The 25,888-nt window shown below is 37.7% G+C and overlaps 1 protein-coding gene across 2 annotated transcripts in view; it reads right to left on the bottom strand.

The window, feature by feature from the left end:
- The window catches only part of taok2a (TAO kinase 2a), a 31,336-nt gene that overhangs the window by 4,476 nt on the left and 972 nt on the right, over positions 1 to 25,888 (bottom strand). The window contains exons 2-19 of one of the 2 annotated variants that reach the window (XM_048207726.1): positions 15,587 to 15,727; positions 14,659 to 14,730; positions 14,438 to 14,539; positions 14,317 to 14,362; positions 13,988 to 14,084; positions 13,693 to 13,806; positions 11,948 to 12,039; positions 11,463 to 11,556; positions 10,534 to 10,615; positions 7,964 to 8,131; positions 7,607 to 7,813; positions 7,402 to 7,530; positions 7,072 to 7,308; positions 6,239 to 6,367; positions 2,578 to 2,781; positions 2,207 to 2,446; positions 1,030 to 1,251; positions 364 to 546 (exon numbers count right to left, since the gene is read on the bottom strand). In XM_048207726.1, coding sequence (XP_048063683.1) covers positions 364 to 546; positions 1,030 to 1,251; positions 2,207 to 2,446; positions 2,578 to 2,781; positions 6,239 to 6,367; positions 7,072 to 7,308; positions 7,402 to 7,530; positions 7,607 to 7,813; positions 7,964 to 8,131; positions 10,534 to 10,615; positions 11,463 to 11,556; positions 11,948 to 12,039; positions 13,693 to 13,806; positions 13,988 to 14,084; positions 14,317 to 14,362; positions 14,438 to 14,539; positions 14,659 to 14,730; positions 15,587 to 15,718 — 2,550 coding nt within the window. In that variant the 5' untranslated portion in view covers positions 15,719 to 15,727. The remainder of the gene's footprint in view (positions 1 to 363; positions 547 to 1,029; positions 1,252 to 2,206; positions 2,447 to 2,577; positions 2,782 to 6,238; positions 6,368 to 7,071; positions 7,309 to 7,401; positions 7,531 to 7,606; positions 7,814 to 7,963; positions 8,132 to 10,533; positions 10,616 to 11,462; positions 11,557 to 11,947; positions 12,040 to 13,692; positions 13,807 to 13,987; positions 14,085 to 14,316; positions 14,363 to 14,437; positions 14,540 to 14,658; positions 14,731 to 15,586; positions 15,728 to 25,888) is intronic. The other variant, XM_048207733.1, reaches the window with a different exon arrangement.

The following is a 25,888-nucleotide window of genomic DNA, read 5'->3' as shown; positions in this document are numbered from 1 at the left end:
CTTTACTGTCACTTTTGATCAATATAATGAAAATCACCTTTAAAGTTTTCCAAATGAAGTCCTTAGCAATGCATATCTACTCAAAAACATTTTTGTTTATATATATTTACGGTAGGAAGTTTACAAAATATCTTCATGGAACATGATCTTTACTTAATATCCTAATGATTTTTGGCATAAAAGAAAAATCATTAATTTTGACCCATACATTGTATTGTTGGCCATTGCTACAAATATACCCGTGGGACTTATGACTGGTTTTGTGGTACAGGGTCACATATTAAGGCAGCTCATTAGATTTTAGAACAGAGCCATCGTAAACCATTCATTCACTAACATTCACTCCATTTCACTCTCTCTCACCCTCTGCTCAAGGAGAGCTCTCCGTATAGACACCCTCTGCTCCAGGTCTTTGGCCTCTCTCTCATGTTGTGTGTCTGTGTGCATCTTTATTTTGCTCTGATAGGCGTTCAGCAGCTCCAATTCCTGCTGCAGCTGCATGCGCAGTGCTCGGTACTCATCCTCCTGCGTTTCATCCAATCGCAACTTTTGTGAAAACCAAAAGGTGTGATATCAGTAGAGAAGCAGCCAATGAAAAGATTTAGGTCTAACTTGGAGGTTTTAGGATCTGTAGATTAACCTTAAGTAGGCAAACCTCACAAAACCAGTCAAGAACATTTCCCATCATATTTCACCTCAAAATCAAAAGAAAAAATAATGAATTTATTTTAGGGCCACTAGATTTTTCTTTTAATTTTTACATTATGCATGTATTAATAGCATTTAATAACTGCCTTTATTTTATGCAGATAAAAAAAACGTATTAGAAAAAGCAACTGAGAAAAAAAACCTAAAAATTATTATTTGGATTTTGGGGTGAATCATGATTTGTACATGTTCTCGTCCAGTTTTATGAGACTGACCCATGCATGTGAATTTATACATATATTATTCTGGTACTGCAAATCATTTTGCGAGTATTCACCAATAAAAGAGAAACAAAGCATTAAAAAAATGGTCTCTCCTTGCCTTACTCACAGCCTGTGTGGACAGCATGTCTTTGATGGAATGGTCGTACTGTTCGGCCAGGATGGCCAGTTTACGAGTTTGTTCCTCTTTGAGTCTCTTCAGTACGGTTTTATGCTCTGATTTGGGCGTGGTCTCCAGCAGGTGGTTGCGCAGGGCTTTGTATTGCCGTGTCTGAATCTTACACGTGTCTTGGAACTGACGTTTGATCTGGAGCTCTTTCGTCTGATAGAACGAAAAAAAAAAAAAAAAAATAAATAAATAAATATTTGAGCACTCTTTGAAAGTCAACATCCAAACAAACATCTCACATTCATCTGGTGGGTCTGTGTACCTTCGGATAATTTGTTTTCATCACACTTTGTTCTAATTCGCCAAATGGAAACACAATAAAACTAAAACGGATAAACAGCTTGAAAATTAGATTTCTACATGGGTGGGAATAAAACTGCCCTTTCCACTGATTGGTCAAACAAATATCAAACCATGCTGTCATCAGTTGTTCCTCAGTTCCGTGCAGCAGAATAATAGTCATCCGCTGCTACAGTTTTATGAATTCTTAAAGTGTTTATTTCAACTCCATTTCATCTTTTTCTCATCAAACAATCAGACTAACAAATGGGTTGACACAAACCGTACCGGGGCAGAGCCTAGACAAAGCTTTCTTCTGCGTAGACATCTACGTGTGTCGTGAAATATTATTTTATCTCATAAATATTAATTTACTTCACATCTGCAACCACAACTACCCGTAGCCAACATATTTGAAACACTGCCTGATTTATTTAGCTGTCCAACTATCAAACTCTGTATGGCATAGCTGCACGACGCACATGACAGCACAGAGGGACTGCATTTAGGCTACATTGATGTGAAGTGAAGTGCAGACCAGTATCAATTCAAGTGTACATTCTGAAATAACACTTTGAACAATAAAGACAGAGATGAAGAGTATTTTTATATTTATTGCCATCTATCACTGTAATAAAATAACTTTCCTATAAGGGAAAATATTTGGCCCCTCAAATTGATTTTCAGGGGTGTTTTCACCTAGGATTTTTTTCATTATTCTTATTAAATAAATTCTTAAATTTACTCAATCAAATTAGAATTATATGGCACTACAGTTTGTCCAAACCTAGTGAGCACCTCACCAAGCATGTAAAAAAGTTATCCCCACCTTTAAGCTTTTAGGTTGCTGGCGGACCTCCACAGCATGTTTCTGACGTAGTTCCTGCTCCCGTCGCTTATTATACTCCATCTGGTTGGCCAGTTCACTCTGGTGCTGCGTTCGGATCAGGTCAGCCCGAGTACGCTGAACCAGTCCCAGCTGCCTGAACTCCAGCTCCTGAGTGGACTCATGATGTCTCAACAACATAGCACACTCCAGATCCTTCTGGGTTTGACGCTTATTCAAGTCCTATAAATTAAGACAAAAAAAAGAATGGATTATGCAAAGAAAGTGAATAATAGATAAAAAAAAAGCCAAAAAAGTGAGGTAGAAAGTAAAAATGAAAGGGAAAAGCACTCACTAACACATGTCCGTCTCACCTCTCTAAGCAGGTCCTGCTCCAGATTGTGTCTCGCGAGCAGCATTTTCCTCTTATACTGTCTGCACTGCAGCTCGTAATACTGCCGTTGTCGCCGTAATAAAGAGGCCTCTTCCTCAGCCTGGATCTGCTGCAGACACTCCTTCTGCCTCACCAGCCATTCCTGCTTCTCTCGCTTCGGCGTGGACTGGTTCTCATTCAGCTCCTGTTGCCATGGGGAAGGATTTTCAGGGTGGCAAAAGCAAGTTAAAGGAGACTTATTATGCCCCTTTTCACAAGTTGTAATATAAGTCTCTGGTGTCCCCAGAATGTGTCTCAAAATACCCCATAGACCATTTATTAAAGGATTAGTTCGCTTTCAAATGAAAATGACCCCAAGCTTTAGTCACCCTCAAGCCATCCTAGGTGTATATGACTTTCTTCTTTCTGATGAACACAATCTGAGAAATATTAATAAATATCCTGACGCATCTGAGCTTTATAATGGCAGTGAGCGATACCAACGAGTATGAGTTGAAGAAAGTGTCTCCATCCACATCCATCCATCATAAACATACTCCATACGGCTCCGGGGGGTTAATAAAGTCCTTCTGAAGCGAAGCGTTTGCGTAAAAAAAATATCCATATTTAGCAAGTTATGAAGTAACATATCTCGCTTCCGCCAGACCACCTTCCGTGTTCAACTTACGAAGACTTACTTATTAATATATCTCCAATTGTGTTCATCAGAAAGAAGTCATATACACCTAGGATGGCTTGAGGGTGAGTAAAGCTAGGGCTAATTTTCATTTGAAAGTGAATTAATCCTTGAAAGCTTGTCAAATGTGCCCCTATTTAAGTGTGAGCAAAAACACGCCATTTTTGTGTGTGTCCCTTTAAATGCAAATGAGCTGCTCCCGGCCCCCTTTCCAGAAGAGGGCGGAGCTTTAACAGCTCGTGCTTCAGTTGCTCAACAACAACAAAGCTAGAGAATTTCAAGCAGCCAAAATGACGATCGTCAGAAACAGTGTTCAGCCTTACATTGTTCAAACCGGAGTTGGAAACTGATGGAGAGACTTTTAGAATGCAACTGGACATTTCTGAATGGTTAGTGGATAAATTTATGCAGTTGCTGTGGAGTTGATTCAACTCATCGACTAGCATGTGCCATCAAGTTAATCTTTTGTGCAAATCCAGAGTTGAACTGGCCCTCGTTTGTGATGAAGCAGTCTGGCGTAAAATGAACACTTTACCGACTTTCTTCTGCACATTTCCTTCATAAATGTAATTCAACCATGGTGTCCTCGGTGGCTCAGATGCAGAAAGTCTATGAAGACTCTTATGTTCGTTTGTACATCCAACAACAGAACATTTGTAATGTTTTTTGGCACAGATATTGTACATCTACAGCTGCTATAGCGAGGAAACAGAAATGGCGGACTGCTGCGGCTCACTCAGGGCGGTATCTTTGCTAACAAAGCAGATAATCAACCAGTCATGGGCAGGGCTTCCCAACTCTCACGTACGAGTAAGAGGAAATCACTCATTTGGAGAGATCAGGGCTTAAAAACGAAAAAAAAAAAAAAAAAAAAAATCAATCGTTCCACTCCGAGCAGAATCGGTATTTTAACATTTCTGTTCCAGCGTTCCTTCTGTATTATAAATGTTCCAAAACCGGTTTGTGATAAAAAAAAATAACGGTTAATAACGTTATTTTTATTTTATTTTTGCATGTAGCCTACTTCATGATAATAATATTTTCTTTATTAAAAAACAAAGAGTGTATTTGCCGTCTTAGCCAATAGGCCTACAATTAGGCTCTCTTTATAACAAGATTCTGTCCAAATGTAAACCTATTAAACGAAAGGAAAAACAAGTATTTTTTCAAGATATTTCAATGTTTGCTGTATGGTTAAAAATACCGGCGCTATTCCTGAGAGGAAAAAAGATAAGTCGCATAGGCCTATACGTTGCATTTTATTATTACATTCAGAAATGATGATAATAAAGTTATCGGTAAATAAAGTAAAATGTTTACAAATAGCCTAGCCTACATAGTTTTGTTTATAAAGTTTGTAAACCTAAATTATGAACAAAACTGCCCTATATTATTTTACCTATCCACTTATGTAGGCTACTCCACAACAAAACCTCTAAAGTAGACAGTTGGACTATTCAAGCTATATAAACGTCAAGCCAAAACGAATAAAAAAAATAAAAAAAAATCTCTTTTCTTTTTTAACGCCATTCCAGCTTCTATTGCTATATTCAAGGCGAGAAACAGATTTATTTATTGGAAATAAAACTAAGTAAGATGCAAAACGAATTAATTTAAAGTGAATCTGTAGCCTACCTTTCTCATTCGGCACGAATCCAACTGTTTTCATTTTCAAGACGAATGCTAAACTATTATTTATTATATGAGCTTTGTACTTCACTCGCATTATCGACATCATTCTTCACATATAACAGCACAGTCAGGCGGTGGTCACGGGTGCTAAACGGCAGATTGTATTACAGAATTGAATTGAGCAGTGTAGATTGTATTTTATTTTAATATTTAACAGGCTGCGGTATCAAGTAAGCAATGCAAGAATTTGTGCGCGCGTGTGAGGTGCCGGCGCGACCTGTTTTCCTTCTATAAGACAGTAAACTGTCTCTGTAATTTATGGTCATACAGCTAAAAGCAAAACATCATTCAAACATTTACAAAAGGACACTCTCAAATAACGAAAACAAGCAGAATGTCTGTTTCCTTTTCTAAATCTTTGGAGTGCGCCACAAATAACCACTTTTGTTTTGTTAATCTGTAGACCTAATTTTTTAGCCTATAGGCCTATATATTCTCTTTTATTTTATTTGTGTTATGTAGGTAGGCCTAGTTTTCTCCGTTCACAGAAGCTGCAGATGTGTGATGTGACGTTGAAAATTGTACTATCCTGCAATTTTTGCTGGTTTTAAAACACACAACAAGCTGCATATTACTTGACATTCATTTTCACTTAAATGTAGGCCTAATACTTGACGGTTGGTGACATTTATCATCGGAAAAACTAATGCCAGTGCATTGCCATTGTGACTTACCTAACCTATGATGAATTGACAGCTGAGCCTGAGCACGTCAGCGTGGGCATCTCACTTTAGAGCATGAGCATTTCACTCACTTTGGATGCGTCAGCGTCACATTTGCATCTCTACTATTTGAATTCGTGATTGGTTGACTGCCAAATCAAAATATTAAACGGAACGATAAAATAACGTTGTTAACCAGTTAATGGGCATTTCAAATTAGCGTTTCTGTTCAGAATGATTAAATTTGATTTTGTTTCAGTTTCTGGTTACGTTCCGGTCAAAATTTCGTTCGTTTCTGGTTTTCGTTTTCGTTCCTTGAACCGGTTCAGAGCCCTGGGAGAGACTATTTATGATTTATGGGGATTATAAAAAGGAGTGGTGGATTTTTACCATTATAGTCTGGTTGCTTGCACACACTGCGGACACGCATCTGCGTTCAAACACTGTATAATAGTGAATTTTGCATAATAGGTCCCCTTTAAAAGATAGGTAATGGGGTGGATGAATATTGTGCAAATCAAAAGATGCTTTTATAATTTAATGCTTTATCAAGTACAGTTACTCTGAATTCATAAACATTAAGCTCTGAGAAGAATGGACTCTTTGTGTACCTCCTTTAGCTGCTCCTTGCGTTGCCTGTACTGCCGTTTCTGGGAATCCAGCAGGCTGCTGAGTTCTTTCTTCTGCTGGTTCAATATGTGCTGCTGAAATTTCTTCTCTTCTGTCTGTGCAGCTTTAATCTGGAAGGAAAAAAAAACACACCAGATAAATAAGTATAAAAAACACATACATACATATATATATACATACATACATATATACATATATATATATATATATATATATATATATATATATATATATATATATATATATATATATATATATATATATATTTAACAGGGATGCATTAAAATTAACAAAAGTTATAATAAATGTAATTTGATAAATTTAATAAACGTAATTTTAAAACAAAATCATCATATCAGAATAATTTCTGATGGATTATGTGAAACTGAAGACTGGAGTAATGATGCTGAAAATTCAGCTTTGCTGATAACAAAGAAAAAAATATATATATAAAATATAAAATTTTAAATAATATATTTTATTAATAGTCACAATATTACTGTTTTATTGTATTTTTGATCAAATAAATGCAGCCTTGTTGATAATAAAAGACTTTTTTTTTCAAAATAAAACAAACAAAAAAAATCTTACCAAATCTGTAGTATATATCATTTATCTTTTTTTAAAAACTTTTAGTAGTATTTACACTTTTATTAAAATTTAATAAACAAACAAATTAAACAGTGAAATTTAAATTGGAGATGATATTTAAGCATCTTTTTCTTAAAAATCCTATTCTTGCACATCACAAGACAAGGAGGGATCACAAAACATCTAATATCATTATTGTTATCATTTTTCTTAAACCCCTCACCTCTTTTTCCAGGATGGCCTGATGTTTCTTACTCAGCTTGTCTGCTTCACTGCCAAAGTTGTTTCTCTGGGTCTCCAGCTCTTTGTCCAATCTGAGCTGATGTTCATCCATCTCAGACTTGAGTTTGTTCTCCAGAGCCAGCAGTTGTTTCTGGTGCTGCCTCCTCATGCGCTTGTACCCGGACATCTGCTCCCTCAGAGCTGAGCCCTGTTCATGCTCCTGAATCTGACGGGTCACCTGGAAAGAAAGGGAGAGAGAAGGTTGTCTATCCTAACTTCAGATCTGAAATAAAAATATGGACTCTGAGCTGCGGGTCAGTCAGGTGCTCACCAGAGAAGCTGTGCGGATGGTAGCAAAATGGTCTCGGTTTCTGTGCACCCTCCTCCGAGCGGCCGACGACGGCTGCTGCTGCGACTCCATCTCCGGCTGATAGGGGTCGTCGTAAATATTATCACGTGCCTAATGAACAAAAACAAATTAGTTGAGGAAAGGACAATTTTTGGAGATTGTGTGCTCTCTGGCTTTGATTACGTACAGTGGGGCGGTGTATAATCGAGCTGTTAGAGGTGACAGTCTGTTCTCCCTCCTGCATCATGGCCATCTCAGCACTGTCGTCCGAGCCATCGGCCAGGCTGTTGACTGAGGAACTCTGGGAGCTGGCGCTGATGGACATGGAGGGCACAGACTGAGAGCTCTCCATACTGTTCACCGTGCCTGTCTGCAGGAGGTACTGCTCTGCTTCCTACACACACACACACAAAAGAAAACATTTAATGATCTTTTCCTATTTTCTGTGGTGTAGAACAATATAACAAAAGAGCAGAAAATGGGCTGAGCTAGATAGAAGGATCAAAGAAGAGAAAGACAAAGGTTGACAAGCCTCTGGATGTACCTCTTCCTCCTCTCCTCCTTCCTGTGTGGGGCCGTTGTGGGTTTCCTGAAACAGGATCTTCTTCATCTTCCTGTACTGCAGGTTGTCCAACTCTCGCACAGCGTCTTTGGTGCGCGTGATCAGATCCATCACTACAGAATGGGGGCGCTCTCGACATAGGAAATGATGCTGCAAAGGGAATACACTGTGTGAACCACAGAACTATATGTATAGATGAACTTCATGACCCAATCTCAGTGTTTGTAAACATGGATGAGCTAGAATTACAAGGAATAACCGGTTACATGTCATACAAATCATTTCTATTAATGATTTAATAGTCTTTTTGTATCACCTGTAGTACAAGCTTAATCCACATACAGTTTAGAAGATTAGTTCACTTCTGAATTAAAATTTCCTGATAATTTACTCACTCCCACGTCATGCAAGATGTTTATGTCTTTCTATCTTCATCAGAAAAGAAATTAAGGTTTTTGAGGAAAACATTCCAGGATTTTCCGCCATTTGGTGGACTTCAATGGCTGAAGGTCCAAATTGCTGTTTCAATGCAGCTTCAAAGGACTCTACACGATCCCAGACAAGGAATAAGGATTTTATCTAGCGAAACAACCCGTCATTTTCTAAAAATAATAAAATATTTATATACTTTTTAATCACACGTTTCATAGGTGGAAGTACCGACCCAGTGTTTACAAAGTTCTTCGCCCTACCCTACTCTGCTGCTGGGTCGGTACTTCCGCCTACGTCACGCGTGACCTTTCCAACGCGATTACCTAATGCGCATCGCAGAGCTAGTGCAAGATGAGCATTTGTGGTTAAAGTTAATAATTTAATTTTTTTGGAAAATGACCGATGGTTTCACTAGATTAGACTCTTATTCCTCGGCTGGGATCGTGTAGAGCGCTTCGAAGCCGCACTGAAACTGCAATTTGGACATTCAACCCATTGGTAGACGTTGAAGTCCATTATATGAAGAAAGACAGACAAACATCTTGGATGACATGGGAGTGAGTAAATTATCAAGATATTTTAATTTTGAAGTAAAATAATCCTTTAAACCCTTGAACATTGCTTTTCTTATACTTTTTACTCCAACGGTGAAAATACACCAAACATAGCATGCCTGAATATTCTGGGATGGATGGGAAGTACGGTTGCCTAGCAGCTAGTGGTTGAATTTGCACCATTTAAAATAAAAAAAACCTATACATTTAAAGGTGCCCTAGAACTTTTTAAAAAAAGATGCAATATAAGTCTAAGGTGTCCCCTGAATGTGTCTGTGAAGTTTCAGCTCCAAATACCCCATAGATTTTTTTTAATTCATTTTTTTAACTGCCTATTTTGGGGCATCATTATAAATGAGCTGATTCAGGGCTACTGGCCCTTTAATTCTCATGCTCCACGCCCACGGAGCTCGCGCTTGCCTTGAACAGTGCATAAACAAAGTTTACACAGCAAATATAACCCTCAAATGGATCTTTACAAAGTGTTCGTCATGCATGCGGCATGCATGCTTCGAATTATGTGAGTAAAGTATTTATTTTGATGTTTATATTTGATTTTCTATGAGTTTGAGGCTGTCCTCCGTGGCTAACGGCTAATGCTACACTGTTGAAGAGATTTATAAAGAATGAAGTTGTGTTTATGAATTATACAGACTGCAAGTGTTTAATAATGAAAATAGCGACGGCTCTTGTCTCCGTGAATTCAGTAAGAAACGATGGTAACTTTAACCACATTTAACAGTACATTAGCAACATGCTAGCGAAACATTTAGAAAGACAATTTACAAATATCACTAAAAATATCATGATTCATGTCAGTTATTATCGCTCCATCTGACATTTTTCGCTATTGTTCTTGCTTGCTTACCTAGTCTGTTGATTCACCTGTGCAGATCCAGACATTAATACTGGCTGCCCTTGTCTAATGCCTTTCATAATGTTGGGATCATGGGCTGGCATATGCAAATATTGGGGCGTACACCCCGACTGTTACGTAACAGTCGGTGTTATATTGAGATTCGTCTGTTCTTCTGAGGTCTTTTAAACAAATGAGATTTATATAAGGAGGAAACAATGGTGTTTGAGACTCAATGTATGTCATTTCCATGTACTGAACTCTTGCTATTTGACTATGCCAAGATAAATTCAATTTTTCATTCGAGGGCACCTTTAAAAAAAAAAATAAAAAAAAATCCAAAACTCTCTACCCCATTTGACAAAGACTTGTAATTTTTCATAGGTCTTCCCATGAAATCATTTTTAGTTTTTGACATTTCATCACAAGACATTTCTATATTCCAGTGGAATATAAAGTGCACAATGATAGCAGTTATTTAAAACTTACCACGAAAAGGCGATTATATAATTTCTATATTCCAGTGGAATATAAAGTGCACAATAATAGCAGTTATTTAAAACTTATCACGAAAAGGCGATTATATATTTTCTATATTCCAGTGGAATATAAAGTGCACAATAACAGCAGTTATTTCCAACTTATCACGAAAAGGCGATTATGTAATTACAGGCCTAGCTAGAACAAGGAAGTGTGTTTTCAAGCCTCACATTGAGCAGCACATCTGAGGTAGGCCTGTCCTGAGGGATCTTTTGAAGACAAGAGTCCACAAAGTTACGGAAGTAGTCCGACCTGCATTTTAAAGGGGGAAAGAGAAAAGTACAAGTTTAACACACACGCACATACACAGAAAACATAAAAAGACAAGCAGGCAGAAAAACATGACGCTGCAATAAAAATAAAAGCAGTCATTTAAAATTCAATATCAAACATTTTAAACTGATGAATGGAGTCAATGGACACTGGCCATTTTGAAAGTCTTTGTGGAAGACTTCAGGTAAGCAACTTAAACAGTTGTACGAAAGTAATTGATTATGCTGCTTTATTTTTTTTAGGCTAGTAATCAAACACATCATATAGATTTACTTTGGCTGACGGCTGCTTTTAGACTTGATTATAAATGAGAGAGCATTGAAACTGACAGTGCCTAACAAAAACACAAATACATGGCATCCACAAGCTCTGAATAAGTGTCTCAGCAGAGAGAGAGAGAGAGAGAGAGAGAGAGAGAGAGAGAGAGAGAGAGAGAGAGCAGTTTCGTCTTGACATAACATTATCTTCTCATTTCTTAGAATAAGAGAACATTTCCTCTTTCCTAATACGTAGTCCATGGACATGTTGATAATGAATGATTTATTATTTCCTTACTATGATAAACTGCTATATTTCAACTAATCATAAATTTATATTATGCTGCTGCTGTTGTGTAACACTACTAAATTCTAGTATTACACTTGGAGTTATTTACCAATAAATAACTCCAAGTGTAGTACTAATAAAATGGGCATTTACCCATACATTGCAAAACAGAAAAAACAAAATTGATTGCAAATGCAAGAGAGATAGAAAGACAAAACCAAACAGTTAAGATAAGACAATGAAAGAACAGGAGAAAAAAAATGTAGACCAAAGTTCTCACCAATGGTTTGACGCCAGGACAGGGCTTTCGTTTTGCGCAATGTGGTATAAGGCACTCATAGCATTCATATTGAACAAGGGCGGTTTCCTTTCAGCTAGAGAGAGATAAACAGAAATATAAAACCAGTGCAAGCACACAGACACAAAAAGAGAATCAAGTCAGAATAAAAGGATGAGAGACCAGAATTAGTGCTACAAACAGAGACCAAGAGGTATGAGTGAATAAATGAAAGCACTAGGAGTTAGAGGGAGGCGCAAAGAGTGGGTGAGACCAAGAGAAAGAGGAGAAGTTAGCTTACAACCCAAAGCAGCTTAGACACTAAAACCCAAATCCCTTTCCCTAGCAAGAGACGTAGACACAACACAGACTCGCAAGCACCGAAACACGCTGGCCTAAATAAACCCTCTTAATACCCGAGATGGCCTGAAGTTTCAGGGGTCAGTGGGAGGTGGGAAGTCATGGAGCAGTTTCAATACATCACAAACCTAGTTCGATGCAGGTGATGCCGAGAGACCAGACGTCCACCTTCCCGTCGTACTGCCCCTCGTCCATGGCTAGGATCACTTCTGGGGCCATCCTAAACACGAGAGGGGATGGATCATGGTAAACACTACTTTCTTTGCTGCCTTGAAAGAAATAAAAGCACAATCTACTGCACAGACACACTTTAATATTCACAAAGGTTCCTCTCAGTTTACATAGACCATTTATGGACAAAACAAACAGTAATAGACAGTAATATTTACATAATATGTTTACAATGTTAACTAATGTTCAAAAGTTTGGGGTGACCAATTTAAAATACAGTAAAAACAGTAATATATTGGGGAATATTAGTATAATTAAAAAAAGCCACACCACGGATAAAATAACTAACTATAAAGTTTTATTAATCATTATAATTCTATGAGAATATAGAAATCCACACCACAAGTATAACAATAATGACACAGTGGAACAATATCGATGGAATTATTATTTTTTTTTTCCCAGCTAATGAGTGAATTAAAAAAACAAAAAAAAACAAAAAAAAAAAAACACATTGACAGCCAATCAGAATCCACCCCAACTTAAGTTCAACCCTATAAAGTGGCAGACGACGTAACTATGTGTCTGCTGGTGTGAATGCTAATATAGTCTTATATATAGCATGGGACTTAAAGGGTTAGTTCACCCAAAAATGAAATTTCTGTCATTAATTACTCACCCCCATGTCGTTCCACACCCGTAAGACCTTCATTCATTTTCAGAACACAAATTAAGATATTTTTGATTAAATCTGATGGCTCAGTGAGGCCTCCATTGACAGCAAGATAATAAACACTTTCAGTGCCCAGAAAGCTACTAAAGATGTATTAAAAACAGCTCATGTGACTACAGTGGTTCAACCTTAATGTTAAAAAGCGAATGAATGATTTCAAAACACTGCTTCATGAAGCTTCAAAGCTTTAAGAAACATTTGTTTCAAATCTGTGGTTCAGAGCGCCAAAATCACATGATTTCAGTAAACGAGGCTTCGTTACGTCATAAGTGTTTCAAAATTTCAATGCTTCACGTGACTTTGGCAGTTTGATATGAGCTCCAAACCACTGATTCAAAACCAAAGATTCGTAAAGATTCTAAGCTTCATGAAGCAGTGTTTTGAAAACATCCATCACTAGATATTGTTGAATAAAGTCACTATTTCGTTTTTGGGCACACAAAAAGTATTCTCGTCGCTTCAATATATTAAGATTGAACCACTGCAGTCACATGAACTGTTTTAAATATGTATTTAGAACCTTTCTGGACATTGACAAAGGAAATGATCTTACTGGCAATGCAGGCCTCACTGAGCCATCGGATTTTATCAAAAATATCTTAATTTGTGTTCTGAAGATGAACGAAGGTCTTATGGGTGTGGAACGGCAGGAGGGTGAGTAATAAATGACATATTTTCATTTTCAGGTGAACTAACCCTTTAAGAACGTTGTGTCAAGCAAGTGTCTCATTAGCATTCGCTCATTCTGTTCTCCTCTTGACCCGCCCTGCTTCAAACTACAGTTACGTTAATAAAACTTCAATACATTAGCTCATCCATGAACATGATTTCTGAGTCCGAATGCTTTCCATTGGCTGTGGAGGTGAAGACGACAATTCCCATGATTCCACACTCATTTACGGTGTCATCTTGCGGTGAAACTTACATATTGTGCCTTTAACCAAATAATAAATTGTATTTACAACTTACCAGTAAGGTGTACCCACAAAAGAGTTAGCAGGAGAAATGATTGAGGCAGAGCCAAAATCTCCAAGCTTCACCTGACCAGGCTCAGTTAGCAGAATATTCCCTGCCTTCACATCTCTGGAAAAAGAAAAGAAATAAAATGAAATAAGGATCTGTGCAGCTTTTATTGCGGAAAATAAATATATAATGACAACAGAGTAAAAAACTTGGACAGAACTTACAAAAGAACAGCCAAATGAAAATCTCAAAGTGAGTAGGTGTAAGAACAGAAATTCAAGGAAAGGGTCAGCGGTCTCACCTGTGTATCATGTTATGAGAGTGAAGGTAGGCGAGGCCCTGAAGTGCACCATGGGTAATAGCAGCTATTTCCACCTCCTGCAGAGGCTTTTTATGCACTGTGGGAGAAAAAGAAAAAAAGAAAATACCTCACCGTGGGAAAATAACAGAAATCTGATGATTACAATATTTACACCTGCATGTTTCCCTGTGAATTGATGATGGTACAAATACAGCACAGCAAAAACAAATGGACACCTCTAATGTCAGACAGGGCAGCTGAGGAAGAGCATAACAGCTTTATTTGAAAAGAAGGGAGGACGTGAGGATGGGTAAACATGAACTACTCACCCTCTAAAAGATCAGAGGCTGATCCTAGACAGTATTCCATCACCAGCTAACAGGAGAGACAGACAACATTAGCACACGTCAGACAAACACATCGCTCACAGGCATATGTATATGCACTTACCCATGCTGTGTGCTCTCTGAGGTAGCACCCTTTGTATTCGATGGTATTGGGGTGTCTGAGCTTCTGCAAGAACTTCACCTCCTTGATGATGTCCTGCCATTTCTGTGGGCCAAGAGAGAGAACACACCAAACAGTAGCAAAAATGTGGTTTGTTTCCATGAATAAGTTTGAAGTGTTTGTCTTCAATACTGTAGAGATACAAGTTGTATTTTGATTCTGACCTCATTGGACTGCTTGCCACTGAATGACATCTTCTTGATGGCCACCACTTCATTTGAACGCACATCATGAGCCTAAGTAAAAAAAATACGATCGTATAGAGCCTTAAAACACACATAAATATTTGGGATGTGCAAGACAAGTCAACTAAATGGTACAGCTGCTACTAGTAGACACTGAAAAAAAAACAAAAAAAAACAAAAAAAAACCCAAAGATTTTATCATTCAGTTTACTGTCAATTTAATGTTACTGTGATGAGCAGAGTGCGGTCAAGAGCCGTGAAAATGGAGCAAGGCCGGTGGCGCGAGTCATATAAAACACTGGGGAAAATAATACCTTAAGAGCTACTCTTTAATTTGACCTCAGATCTCCCATGCCTTTTCTTCCTGTCAGTCGTGGCAAGCTCAGAAATGACCATTCGAAAGACAAGCAAGGCGTGGGAGAATTTCAAATTTAGAAAACCAGAAAAGTTTTCTGGAAGCTGTAACAAGCCAAACTGGAATAATTCCACTGGAGCCATGTGTAACCATAATCAGCACATGCACGTATGTGTGATAGCTGAAGGAAGCAAATGCCCATCGCGTCATTCACTTCAACTCTGAAAAAAATATCTTATCTCAGAGACGACAGCAACAGACATGTTCCCACTCAGTTTTTTGAGGGAGAAGGCTTCCTGAAAAGTCATCATGCAAGGCAAGCATACGGCATATTTATGACTGGTTTTTAGTGGCATTAATTATGGGATTTGACTGTTTGATTCATTGTTTCAAATGGATCATATATACGCACAAGTCTTTAGGGGGTTTCTTCATTTAGACCAGTTGACTAGTCGGTTACAAAACTTCTGTTTAAACGACTGTCAAATTAGTCGAAGCGCACATCCCTAGTATATTCACATCCATAGATAAATATTGGCATTGTTTGCTCACAAAGTACACAGCTCCAAAGCTGCCATGACCGATTTCCCGGAGATCAGTGAAGAGCTTCTCAGGATCATCTCTGTAGAAGAGCTCAGACACCTCTGAGTCCTTCAGGGTCCCAGTACGCACACTGGCAGGCATGGCTGGCTCCTGAGACAGAGAAAAATAAAGAGAGAGATCTAGTAACTATGCATGTATGCTGAATAAGCAATCCTGTTGTATTATGTTCATCTGCAACAGCACAAGGCACTGAGTCAGGGAACTTCTCAACAGACTATCTATTCATTCATTAAGACATCAGTCTGGACCAACTATTAACTCAGTAGAATCAGTATTTTAACGTTTCTGTTCTTGTGGTCCTTATAAAACATTACCATTACGAAAATGGTTTAATTAGAACAAAATACTAGTTAACAATGTTATTTTAATTTAGCCTATACTTTATGCAAATTTATAATCAGACTTGTGCAAAATTTCACTCACAAAACACATAAAAAGATAATTAAGCTTTAACATTTAATGCATAACATTGTAAAACTAGGGCTGGGCGATATATCGCATGCGATTATCATGCGCATTTCGTCAGTAAAGCCTGTTCCCTGATTACCGCTAAATCGCCATCACCTGCTTTCAAATGGAGCGCCATTTAATAGACAGAGCCGTAGTTCACTGACAAGCTACGCAATATCGCGTTCATTATCGAAGGCGATTCATCTGCGATATGAACACGATATCGCATAGCTTGTCAGTGAACTACGTCTCTGTCTATTAAATGCCGCTCCATTTGAAAGCAGGTGATGGCGATTTCGGAATTACCACATCAGAATTACTTGCATTGATTCCAAAACATAGACAACCTATAAAGAAAAAAATATTGACCTGTTTGTACTGCCTTGTACCCTTGACTTGTCATAGAAGTACTGACTGACAAGATTTTCTTAGTGGTGACCCATATAAAAAGTGCTTTACTTCATGTCGCTAAACAAGTCTCTAAACATGTTTTAACTTCAGGCTAAAAATCACTCTGTACCGCCTTTGGATGCTTCTTCGTGGTTATTCAAGACAAAGCTCGTTGTGGCAGTGACAATTAAAATGTCTTGCCTATGACTGAGCACAGGCATTTCACTCATGTTGGATGCATCTACGTCACATTGGCATATGCTGTACTATGCGAATCCATGAGGAGTTGACTTTTCCAAAATAAAATATTAAAGAGAACGATAAAATAACATTAACTGGCTAATAGTAATTTCAAATAAGCGTTTCTGTACAGAACAATTAAACTTGATTTCATTTTAGTTTTTGTTCCAGTTAAATTAGGTCTTTTCCTTTTTTTTTCTTTTTTTTCATTCCTTAAACTGGTTCACAGCCCTGATTTGAATAAAAAAATCTAAATTGCTTTAGATGAGTAAATAGTCACCTTGTGGCATTAAGAAAGATTGTGACAATGATGTAGCCTCAGTGACATGAGTTATTGAAATCAAGAACATACTGTCTTGTAAGATAATATCTGTTCCAAATCATAAGTCACCTAATGATTATCTCATCGCAAAAATTCACCAACTCCAAAACACTATATTCCTCGCACCAAGTCAACAAATGAGAGAGAAAAAAGACTTGTTTATCAAGTGTTGCTTGCACAAACATGAACGGGGAAACACTTAAGCAACCACCTACCTACCTTTTACCTAGCAAAAACTTAAATATGGACCCTGTGTGCACCTGATAACACCTAGCACAGTTTAAATCCAACCAAACTACAGGTAACCAAGAGAAAGGGGGGAGAAAAAAAAAAAAAAAAAAACACAAAAAAAAGGTTTGTTTGGTTGGGGTGAAAGTGGCTTTCAAAAACTGAACCAAATGTGAAAATATTCAAAATGTCACTCTAAACTTGTGAACTCCTCTCATCTCTTCGCTGGCTTGGCTTATATGCCACAATCTGGCATCTGCAGCACACTATAAAAGACTCAGAAGACTGTGACCCAGTTAGAAGTTGTGAGATTCTGTGCAGCGCATTAATAAAGAAGATGCTGTAATCTGCCCTGGTTGGATGATGGAATTTCAAAATCAGATGTTTGTTTCCTTTTTTCATCTTCTTATAATTAAAGCATCCAATTCTGTTTGTTCACACTATTTGAATTGCCAACCAGAGAAAACCCGACCATCACTTCAATGCATCACACATCTAGTTTACTCACATCCAAACACATAATCCAAAATGCACACACTCTGATCAAAACGTAAAGAACGTCCTGATGGACTTTCTAATTTGCATATGCATTTCAAATTCACAGTGGAAATGTAAATATGTATTTAGGCTTCAGGCTGATTGAGATGGTTTAGTAGAAGGTTTGTGAGGGAGCGAAAAACAACATTGGGTTAAACTGGGCAGCAATTAATTAACTATTTTGATTACAGATTGGTTAGTTATTTGATTATTACTTAAAAAAACTGAATCACATTATTCAAGATCTTGAGAAATATTCCAATAAACAATTTACAAATTAAAAGGTAAAAAAAAAAGCCAGAATATTAATGGCAACAAGTTACTGTAAATTTCTCTTCACGTAAATATCGCTATTTAATAATGCTATTAAATGTTTTTATTAAAACATCTATAGGTACATACAGAAATTAATAGCACTGAACAGAACACCACCAGCAAAGTCAAAGCAGATGACAGAAACCTGGCCAGATGAACCCATTCATTTGATCTCCTATGCTCTGGTGATGATAATCGATACTGAAATATGATCTGAATCTTTACTGGCTAGTTGATGCAGCCCATCTAAACTGTAATAAAAAAAAAAAAAACACAGACACATTGGAGATACATTAGTTTGCTTATCAGACAGGTGGAGTCTTGCAATTTTTTGAGATTCTTGTATTGTTATCTTGATGTTCTCACTGGCTCCTGAGGCTCAAGCTTTTATAAGAGTACAAATATAAAATTCAACCAATTCTATGCCTTTTATCACCACCCCTGACTTCATTGAGTCTGTTGCAGAACTTTAAAAATCACAAAACACTAAACTGTTAATAAAATATCTGTCAAATCACCAAAAATTATACATGAAACACTGAGAATTCACATACTAAACTGACAACATAATAGGCTGTCAGTCTGAGGTCAAGGCCTGAAGATTTAAGAAGACCCTGATATACTTCAAGCGAAATCGAAGAACAAACTGGTGAGATGTCATGTCACGAAGTTCGTTTTGTGTTCATTTCATGAGTTTGGAAAAGTTCGCCCTGGCTGGTAAACACCATCGAATTACCACTGCTCTGTGGTGATGACGTAATAATAATGTGCCTATGAGGCTCCGCCTTCTTTAGTTGAAATGTTTTCCACTTCATTTCTTCTGTTCAGTCCATCGAGGTCTGGCGTTCGTGAGTAAAAACAAGTACACACTGAAGAATCACTTTATACTAGAAAATTAAGTTGTAATTCTAATTGAAAAAAAACACTGACACTGTTTTTCATGTTTACTACTGTAAAGCTGCTTGCTTTTAAAAGAATCTATTGTATAAAGTCATATATAAATAAACACAATGTGACTTTACTAGAATGCCAAATTGCAGAGCTTGTGCAAACATCCACATCTCTATGATTAGATGCTTTCTTTACTGTTTTTTCATTGCTGTCATTATTGTTGTGCACGCATTTCTTTTATTGAAAGGAAAGCGCACAGTACATATTTACTTATTCATCTAAAGCCTCTCTCAGTAGCATGGGCGGTGCCAGTATGTTTGCTAACAGCATATTGCTGCTTACATATATCAAACTTAAATTTTAACCCAACGCAAAGAATGAAAATGTGAGAAAAACTTTGCAGGGAATATATCTGGGCCTTTACACTCAACACATTTCAAAGACATCTAAATGAACAGAAACCACATGAACATTCAATTTAAGAAGACATGGGTGAGGTCCATAAAGTCAACATTAAATGCAGTTTAAAAACCTATTTTACTTCGGTAAATCGATAAGTTTCTGAATGAAATGCAATATCAAATGGGGAAAAAGTGGGTAAGTGGGACTTGATTTGATCCATTGGGAACTGACAATGGAGTCAGATGGTTGGAGGGGAGGTAAAAAAAAATTGAGGGATTTTTGACATCAGCAGAAAAATGAAATTTGTTTCCTTATGCAAAATATTACCAAGACAACATTGTTTGTAAAAGGAATAACATGCATTAAAGAAGAGGTCGCGTTAGACTTTCGCACTGTTCGTCTTTTTGACGGACAGAATAGTAAAAATTGTCATATTCAAATATTACCTGTCATTTTAATTTTTATATATTTCAATGATAATAAGACGTTTAATAGTTAATTTTTTCATCCACATTTTCATTTTTATTCATGAGCTTACAGGATAAGCAAATAGGCTATGCATTTATTTATATTATGAAAAGAAAGTTGAACAAAGATTGTGCGTCACTTTTCACGGATCGTGAGTGAATGAGATCATCCCTTCCCTCTTTACTACTTTACAGAATTAAATAAACATGAATGAACATCAGAAAGTACATTGAAAGATACAGTAGCTTACCGAAATCTGCATCACATCTTAATCAGTTCAATCAGTGTTGGAAACAATGTGACTTTATTATGTAAGTATAGGTATTATAACTTATTATAAAATGGACTTAAATTGGGTGCTCGCCTGCATGTAATCAAACACATCGTTTTCATTTTATTCTGGAGACTGAACTCGCGCTCTGCTGCCACACTGGAGCACACTCGCCACCAACTGGACAGGGGTGGAATTACAGTAAGTTACTGTAATTCAGCCTCAGTAATCTGTCAAAATGACGGACGGTCTTCAGATTTTTCCGCCACTGCAAAAAAAAATCTGTCAATTTTCGGTTAATGCGACCTCTGCATTAAAGGCGCGGTAAGAAGATTTTGAACAACGCTGTTGGACACTGTTGATATTTGAAATCAACGCAAACAAACACACCCCTCTCTTCATTGCTCCGCCTCCAAAACTCACACTCCAGTCCTAACCACCCTACTCTGAGTCGGTCTCAAACCCTGGCCCGTTCACTGCTGGCATGCGAGGCGAACGCACTACCAATGACTCCAAACACTGCATTCTCTAGCGATTGTCAGGTGTTCAGTAGTTTAACTGCAAAACTAATCACTATCTGGCCACTGTGACACACGCAATGCGAGATTGGATGTCTGTTTATCACAGCTGCTGAGCAACAAAATGCTTCATGAAAAATAAATCACAGTTGATGAACAAACGACAAGGAAGCACAAAAAAAATGAATGTACAGTACAAAATACAAAATGTTCACTGTTAGTCACAAACAGCACAGCAGCTCCAGACAATCAAAACCTCCAGTGCTGGAAAGCTTTTCTAATATAAACTTGGTCCTAAAGCGCTTGTCCAGTCATAGACACCTTCATTCCAGTGATATTCTTTTGTATTGTGTCCCATCTCTCGTTCTGCAGTTTTTTCCTCTTATTTTCAAATCTCCTGCTTGCTCCTTCTCTCTCCTCAACCGTTATACGCCCCCTAATGCTGATTGGTTAGACGTTTGTTGTTTCTGTTGGCAAAACTAACTTCCAAATAGTGTAGTTGAAAAAATACATACCACACCTTTAAGAAAGCAAATAGTGTTTATTTAGTTTACATCGTCTTTACAGTCGTGATGGAACAGAAGTAACAACAAATCTTTTCTTTGGTATTGTGATGTAGTGCTGGGCAGTATGACCAAAAATTTATATCACGGTATTTTTCACAATTATATCGGTTTCACGGTATATGACGGTATTTTTTTATCTATGCATGACCGGGCGTTAACCACATTTTCTACTGGTTGAGAGAGAAAATACTGCAGTAGATTGACTATGAATGCCCTGTTTTACTGTCACGATGAGAAAATATTGTAGAAAAATTCCACACTAGAGTTAATTCAGGCTTACGAAGCCCCACAAAATGATGCTGTGGGGAGACAACCAATAAAACACAGACCTGCAACACACTCATTACAGACACATGAATATTAAAATATGACCATGGAGAAAGAAAAAAAAAAAAAAAAAAAAAAAAAATTTGAGTTGAGGGCACCTTAAGCATTTTAAAAATCTAACGCTATATAACAACACACTGCCAAAACGAGTGAGAAACGCGGAAGAACATTTAAACTGTCTAAGGATATTTTCAGTACATTTAAGAGCACTACAGTCTCTGAACAAACAACACACATCCCGCGCAGAAACCGCTCTATCTCGTGTGCAGTTTGAATTGTCAGCTGTAATCAATGGCTGAATCCGAAATCGCCCCCTATAACCTCAAACAGGGCATTATTTGAGGTGACAGCCATTTGTAGTGGTGTCCGCAACCATAGTGGATGTTATTGCGTGCACTCATTCAATCTCACATTGCACCGCAATAACGAGTGTAAAGCCGATGTACACACAACGGCTGTCCGAATTAACTCACTTGTTTTCATTCACTCTTTCAAGTGAACAATATAAGTGGATAACGTAGGGAATAGTGAATGAGGCTTTAGGGGGTGATTTCGGACTTACCGTAGGCTGTGATGCGATCTCAGCTGTGCTCTCACTACAGTGCAACAGTGAAACGGGACCCCCCCTCAAACAGTGACGGGCTGCGCCGCGTTCTGAATGTTGGTTAAGCGACACATACCGGTATTGCGGTATCATCAAAATTCATATCATAACAAAAATAAATACCGGTATTCTGTATGAACCAGTATACCGCCCAGCACTATTGTGATGTACCTTTTGAGTGTAATGGATTATCAAGGGAAAAAAAAGAAATGAAGGGCGTGGAGCTGGTTCTATGCATCAGTTGTTGATTGGAATTTAAGATGTGGGTGTTGCACTCAAAAGTGGAGGCAGATGAACAAGCTTGCAAGAGCAGATTTTAAGTGGACTGAATGATTGGAGAAATCCTGCATATATCACCAGAGAGAAGTCTGTCATTTTTCGCTTCCAGGTCCAGTTATTATGATATTTAGACTAAACATTACAAGATCAATTTTAAATTTTTTTTTTTTTTTTTTTTTTTTTTTTTGATGATGATGATTGTGAATTGTTCACACTATAATAAATAACAAGCATTTAGAAAACAGACAAGGTGAATTTTCAGTTCATGCCAGCAACTTAAAATATATTTGACATGGTCAACAACACAATGATAGACACGGCAGTTCCTGACAAACGTGTTGGGACAGTCAGCTCAGAAAACAACTCTAGAAAAAGAGATGCTCAGATTAAAATATAAGGTTTCAACCAGACACCCCTGCACAATAAGACAGACGGTGACTCAACACCGCGGGAGACAAGCAACTGTACTCATAAGTTCATCTGAGTTTCAAAGCTTTCAGGAGCACAGAAAAATTTCTGGTTGCTGTAATGAAGACTAGAAAACACATCAAGGAAAAGCACGTCATCTGAGCTCTGTGGATGACCACCAGAGCTTCAACAGCATGATTACAGGGTGTTGGGGGTCTATGGGATGGAGCAGTCTATATCGCATTTCCTGTTTAAAGAAAAAAGGTTCACGCAAGATCTAAGGAAAACCCACAGCTGCTAACCAACCCATAAACAAACTCTTTACAACAGTAGATCTTAAAGGTTTAGTTCACCCAAAAATGAAAATTCTGTCAGTAATTACTCACACTCATGCCGTTCCACGCCCGTAAGACCTTCGTTAATCTTCAGAACACAAATTAAGATATTTTTGTTGAAATCCGATGGCTCTGCAATGACATTTCCTCTCTCAAGATCCAATAAGGTACTAAAAACATATTTAAATCGGTTCATGTGAGTACAGTGGTTCAATATTAATATTATACAGCGCCGAGAATACTTTTGGTGTGCCAAAAAAACAAAATAACGACTTTTATAGAGATGGCCGATTTCAAAATACTGCTTCAGGAAGCTTCGGAGCATAATGAATCAGTGTGTCGAATCATGATTCGGATCGCGTGTCAAATCGCCCAACTTCTGCTGAAATCACGTGACTTTGACACTCTGAACCGCTGATTCGACACACTGATTCATTATGCTCCGAAGCTTCCTGAAGCAGTGTTTTGAAATCGGTCATCACTATATAAGTCGTTATTTTGTTTTAATGCTGCACCAAAAATATTCTTGTCGCTTTATAATTTTAATATTGAACCACTGTACTCACATGAACTGATTTAAATGTTTTTTAGGGATGGGCATTTCAAGCAAAAATAATATTCGAAAATCGCTGGGAATTATTCGATTATTATTCGAAAATCGCACCCCTCCCCCTGCACGCACGCACACACAAACAAACAGAGAGAGGGAGAGAGACCATTCACGCTTTCTATCTGTATGATATTGATAAACTGTTTAATTCATTGGGGAATATGCTGTCTTAACTCAAGCCATATAATGATTGTAATGTGCTAAAACATATTAATATGTTCTTTAATATAAGTGAAAGTAAACTCCGCACGGCCATTCATAACAGTGCGAAGCAGAGCGAGTGCTTTCAATTAATTCCTACGTTGAGCTTCCACATGAATAAACTGAAAACGCTCGCTCTTCGCCAGTGGACTATCAGTGTCGCTCGCTCGCGGCGTTCGCCTCGCTTTTGTCCAGTCCGGCACCTTAGTGGACACGCACCATGAATGACCGAGGGAATTTTACTTTCACTTTCAAATTATCGCCAATTCGGGAGCGGTGACAAGTGATGATACCGATGTTGTTCCTGAACACCGGCAACACCGACTAACGCATTGTGAACAGCTTGAATGACGGCACGTGTGTCGTGTGAACATTGATTTTGACGTCACTGTTATATGCCACGCTTGTCTATGTTCTGCTGTTGTCTAAGAGTTGATTGACAGCTTTTTAGGTGCGTTATTGGCAGCGCGCGCGCCACCCTCTGGTTACATGAACGTGTCACCATTGAAAACATGAGGCGACAATCGCACAACCTATTCGATATTCTATAATTAAATCAACTAATCGAATATTCGAAAATCGTGACACATCCCTAATGTTTTTAGTACCTTTATGGATCTTGAGAGAGGAAATGTCATTGCTGGCTATGGAGGCCTCACTGAGCCATCGGATTTTATCAAAAATATCTTAATTTGTGTTCTGAAGATGAACGAAGGTCTTACGGGTGTGAAACGACATGAGGGTGAGTAATAAATGACAGAATTTTCATTTTTGGGTGAACTAACCCTTTAATCCTGATGATCATACTGCACATTTTGGATGTCTCTTTTCATTTAAAGAGTTAGTTCAAGCAAAAATGAAAATTCTGTCGAATTACTCACTCTCACGTTGTTTTAAACCCATAAGACTTTCGTTTTCTCTGAAACACAAATGAAGATATCTTTAATGAAATCAGAGATTTCTGTTGCTCTGTTGAAAGTCCACGTAACCAAACCTTTGATGACTCAAAAAGTTCATAAAAACGTTGATCAATTTTATATAAAATTTGGATTGAATGGCTTGATTCATATAGGTTACATTTACAATGTTTTATGAACTTTTTGAATTGTCAAAGTTTTGGTTTAATAGACTTTGAAAGGAAGGACTGAAAGGTTTCATTAAAAAGATATTCATTTGTGTTTCAAAGACGTACAAAAGTCTCACTTGGGTAAAGTTGGTTTTATATTCGCACATTCGGACATCCGTATTCAATAGCCTTGTTAATCACTCTACATTGGACATTCAGTGGACATTCACAAGTAAATATGCCATTAAAACAATACTTGCCTATTTTGATCGACTGTGAAAAATGTTGTAAGTTGACAATCGTTGGTTGTCAATATCATGTTGCTGCTTAAAATTCGTAAACATTAATTTATTGCACATTTATTGGAAAGTCTGAATTTATCAGAAGTCCGAATGTGCGAATATAAAACCAACTTTACCTAAGTAAAAGTCTCACAGGTTTGGAATGACATGAGGCGGGTGAGTAAATGATGGCAGAATTTTCATTTTTTGGGTGGACTAACCCTTTTACCCCACTTGATTTAGATCTTCAGCTCACAAGTAGATGCTCCAAGAAGAGCTGAACTGGGTGTGTCAACCACAACCAGCATTGAGAACTACAGCTTTACAAAGTATTGATGAGGTCTTTGACCCCTCCTCCTAGTTACAGTCGACTAACATTGCATGACAAAATACCATGTATTGATTACACTTGCCCTAATGTGCTATTATTGTACTTAAATGGTACCCAGTAATGTTCTTCCTTCCACTCACTGAGTGCACTTAAGTCTATAATGTGTTTGAGCAGTTGAAGCACACCTTTCACACTACTAAAACCTTTCCTG

Source organism: Megalobrama amblycephala, linkage group LG1 (genome assembly GCF_018812025.1).
Source record: "Megalobrama amblycephala isolate DHTTF-2021 linkage group LG1, ASM1881202v1, whole genome shotgun sequence".
Classification (NCBI taxonomy): domain Eukaryota; kingdom Metazoa; phylum Chordata; class Actinopteri; order Cypriniformes; family Xenocyprididae; genus Megalobrama; species Megalobrama amblycephala.
The sequence above is the reverse complement of the archived record's forward strand: the minus strand, read 5'-3'. Positions and strand labels throughout refer to the sequence as shown.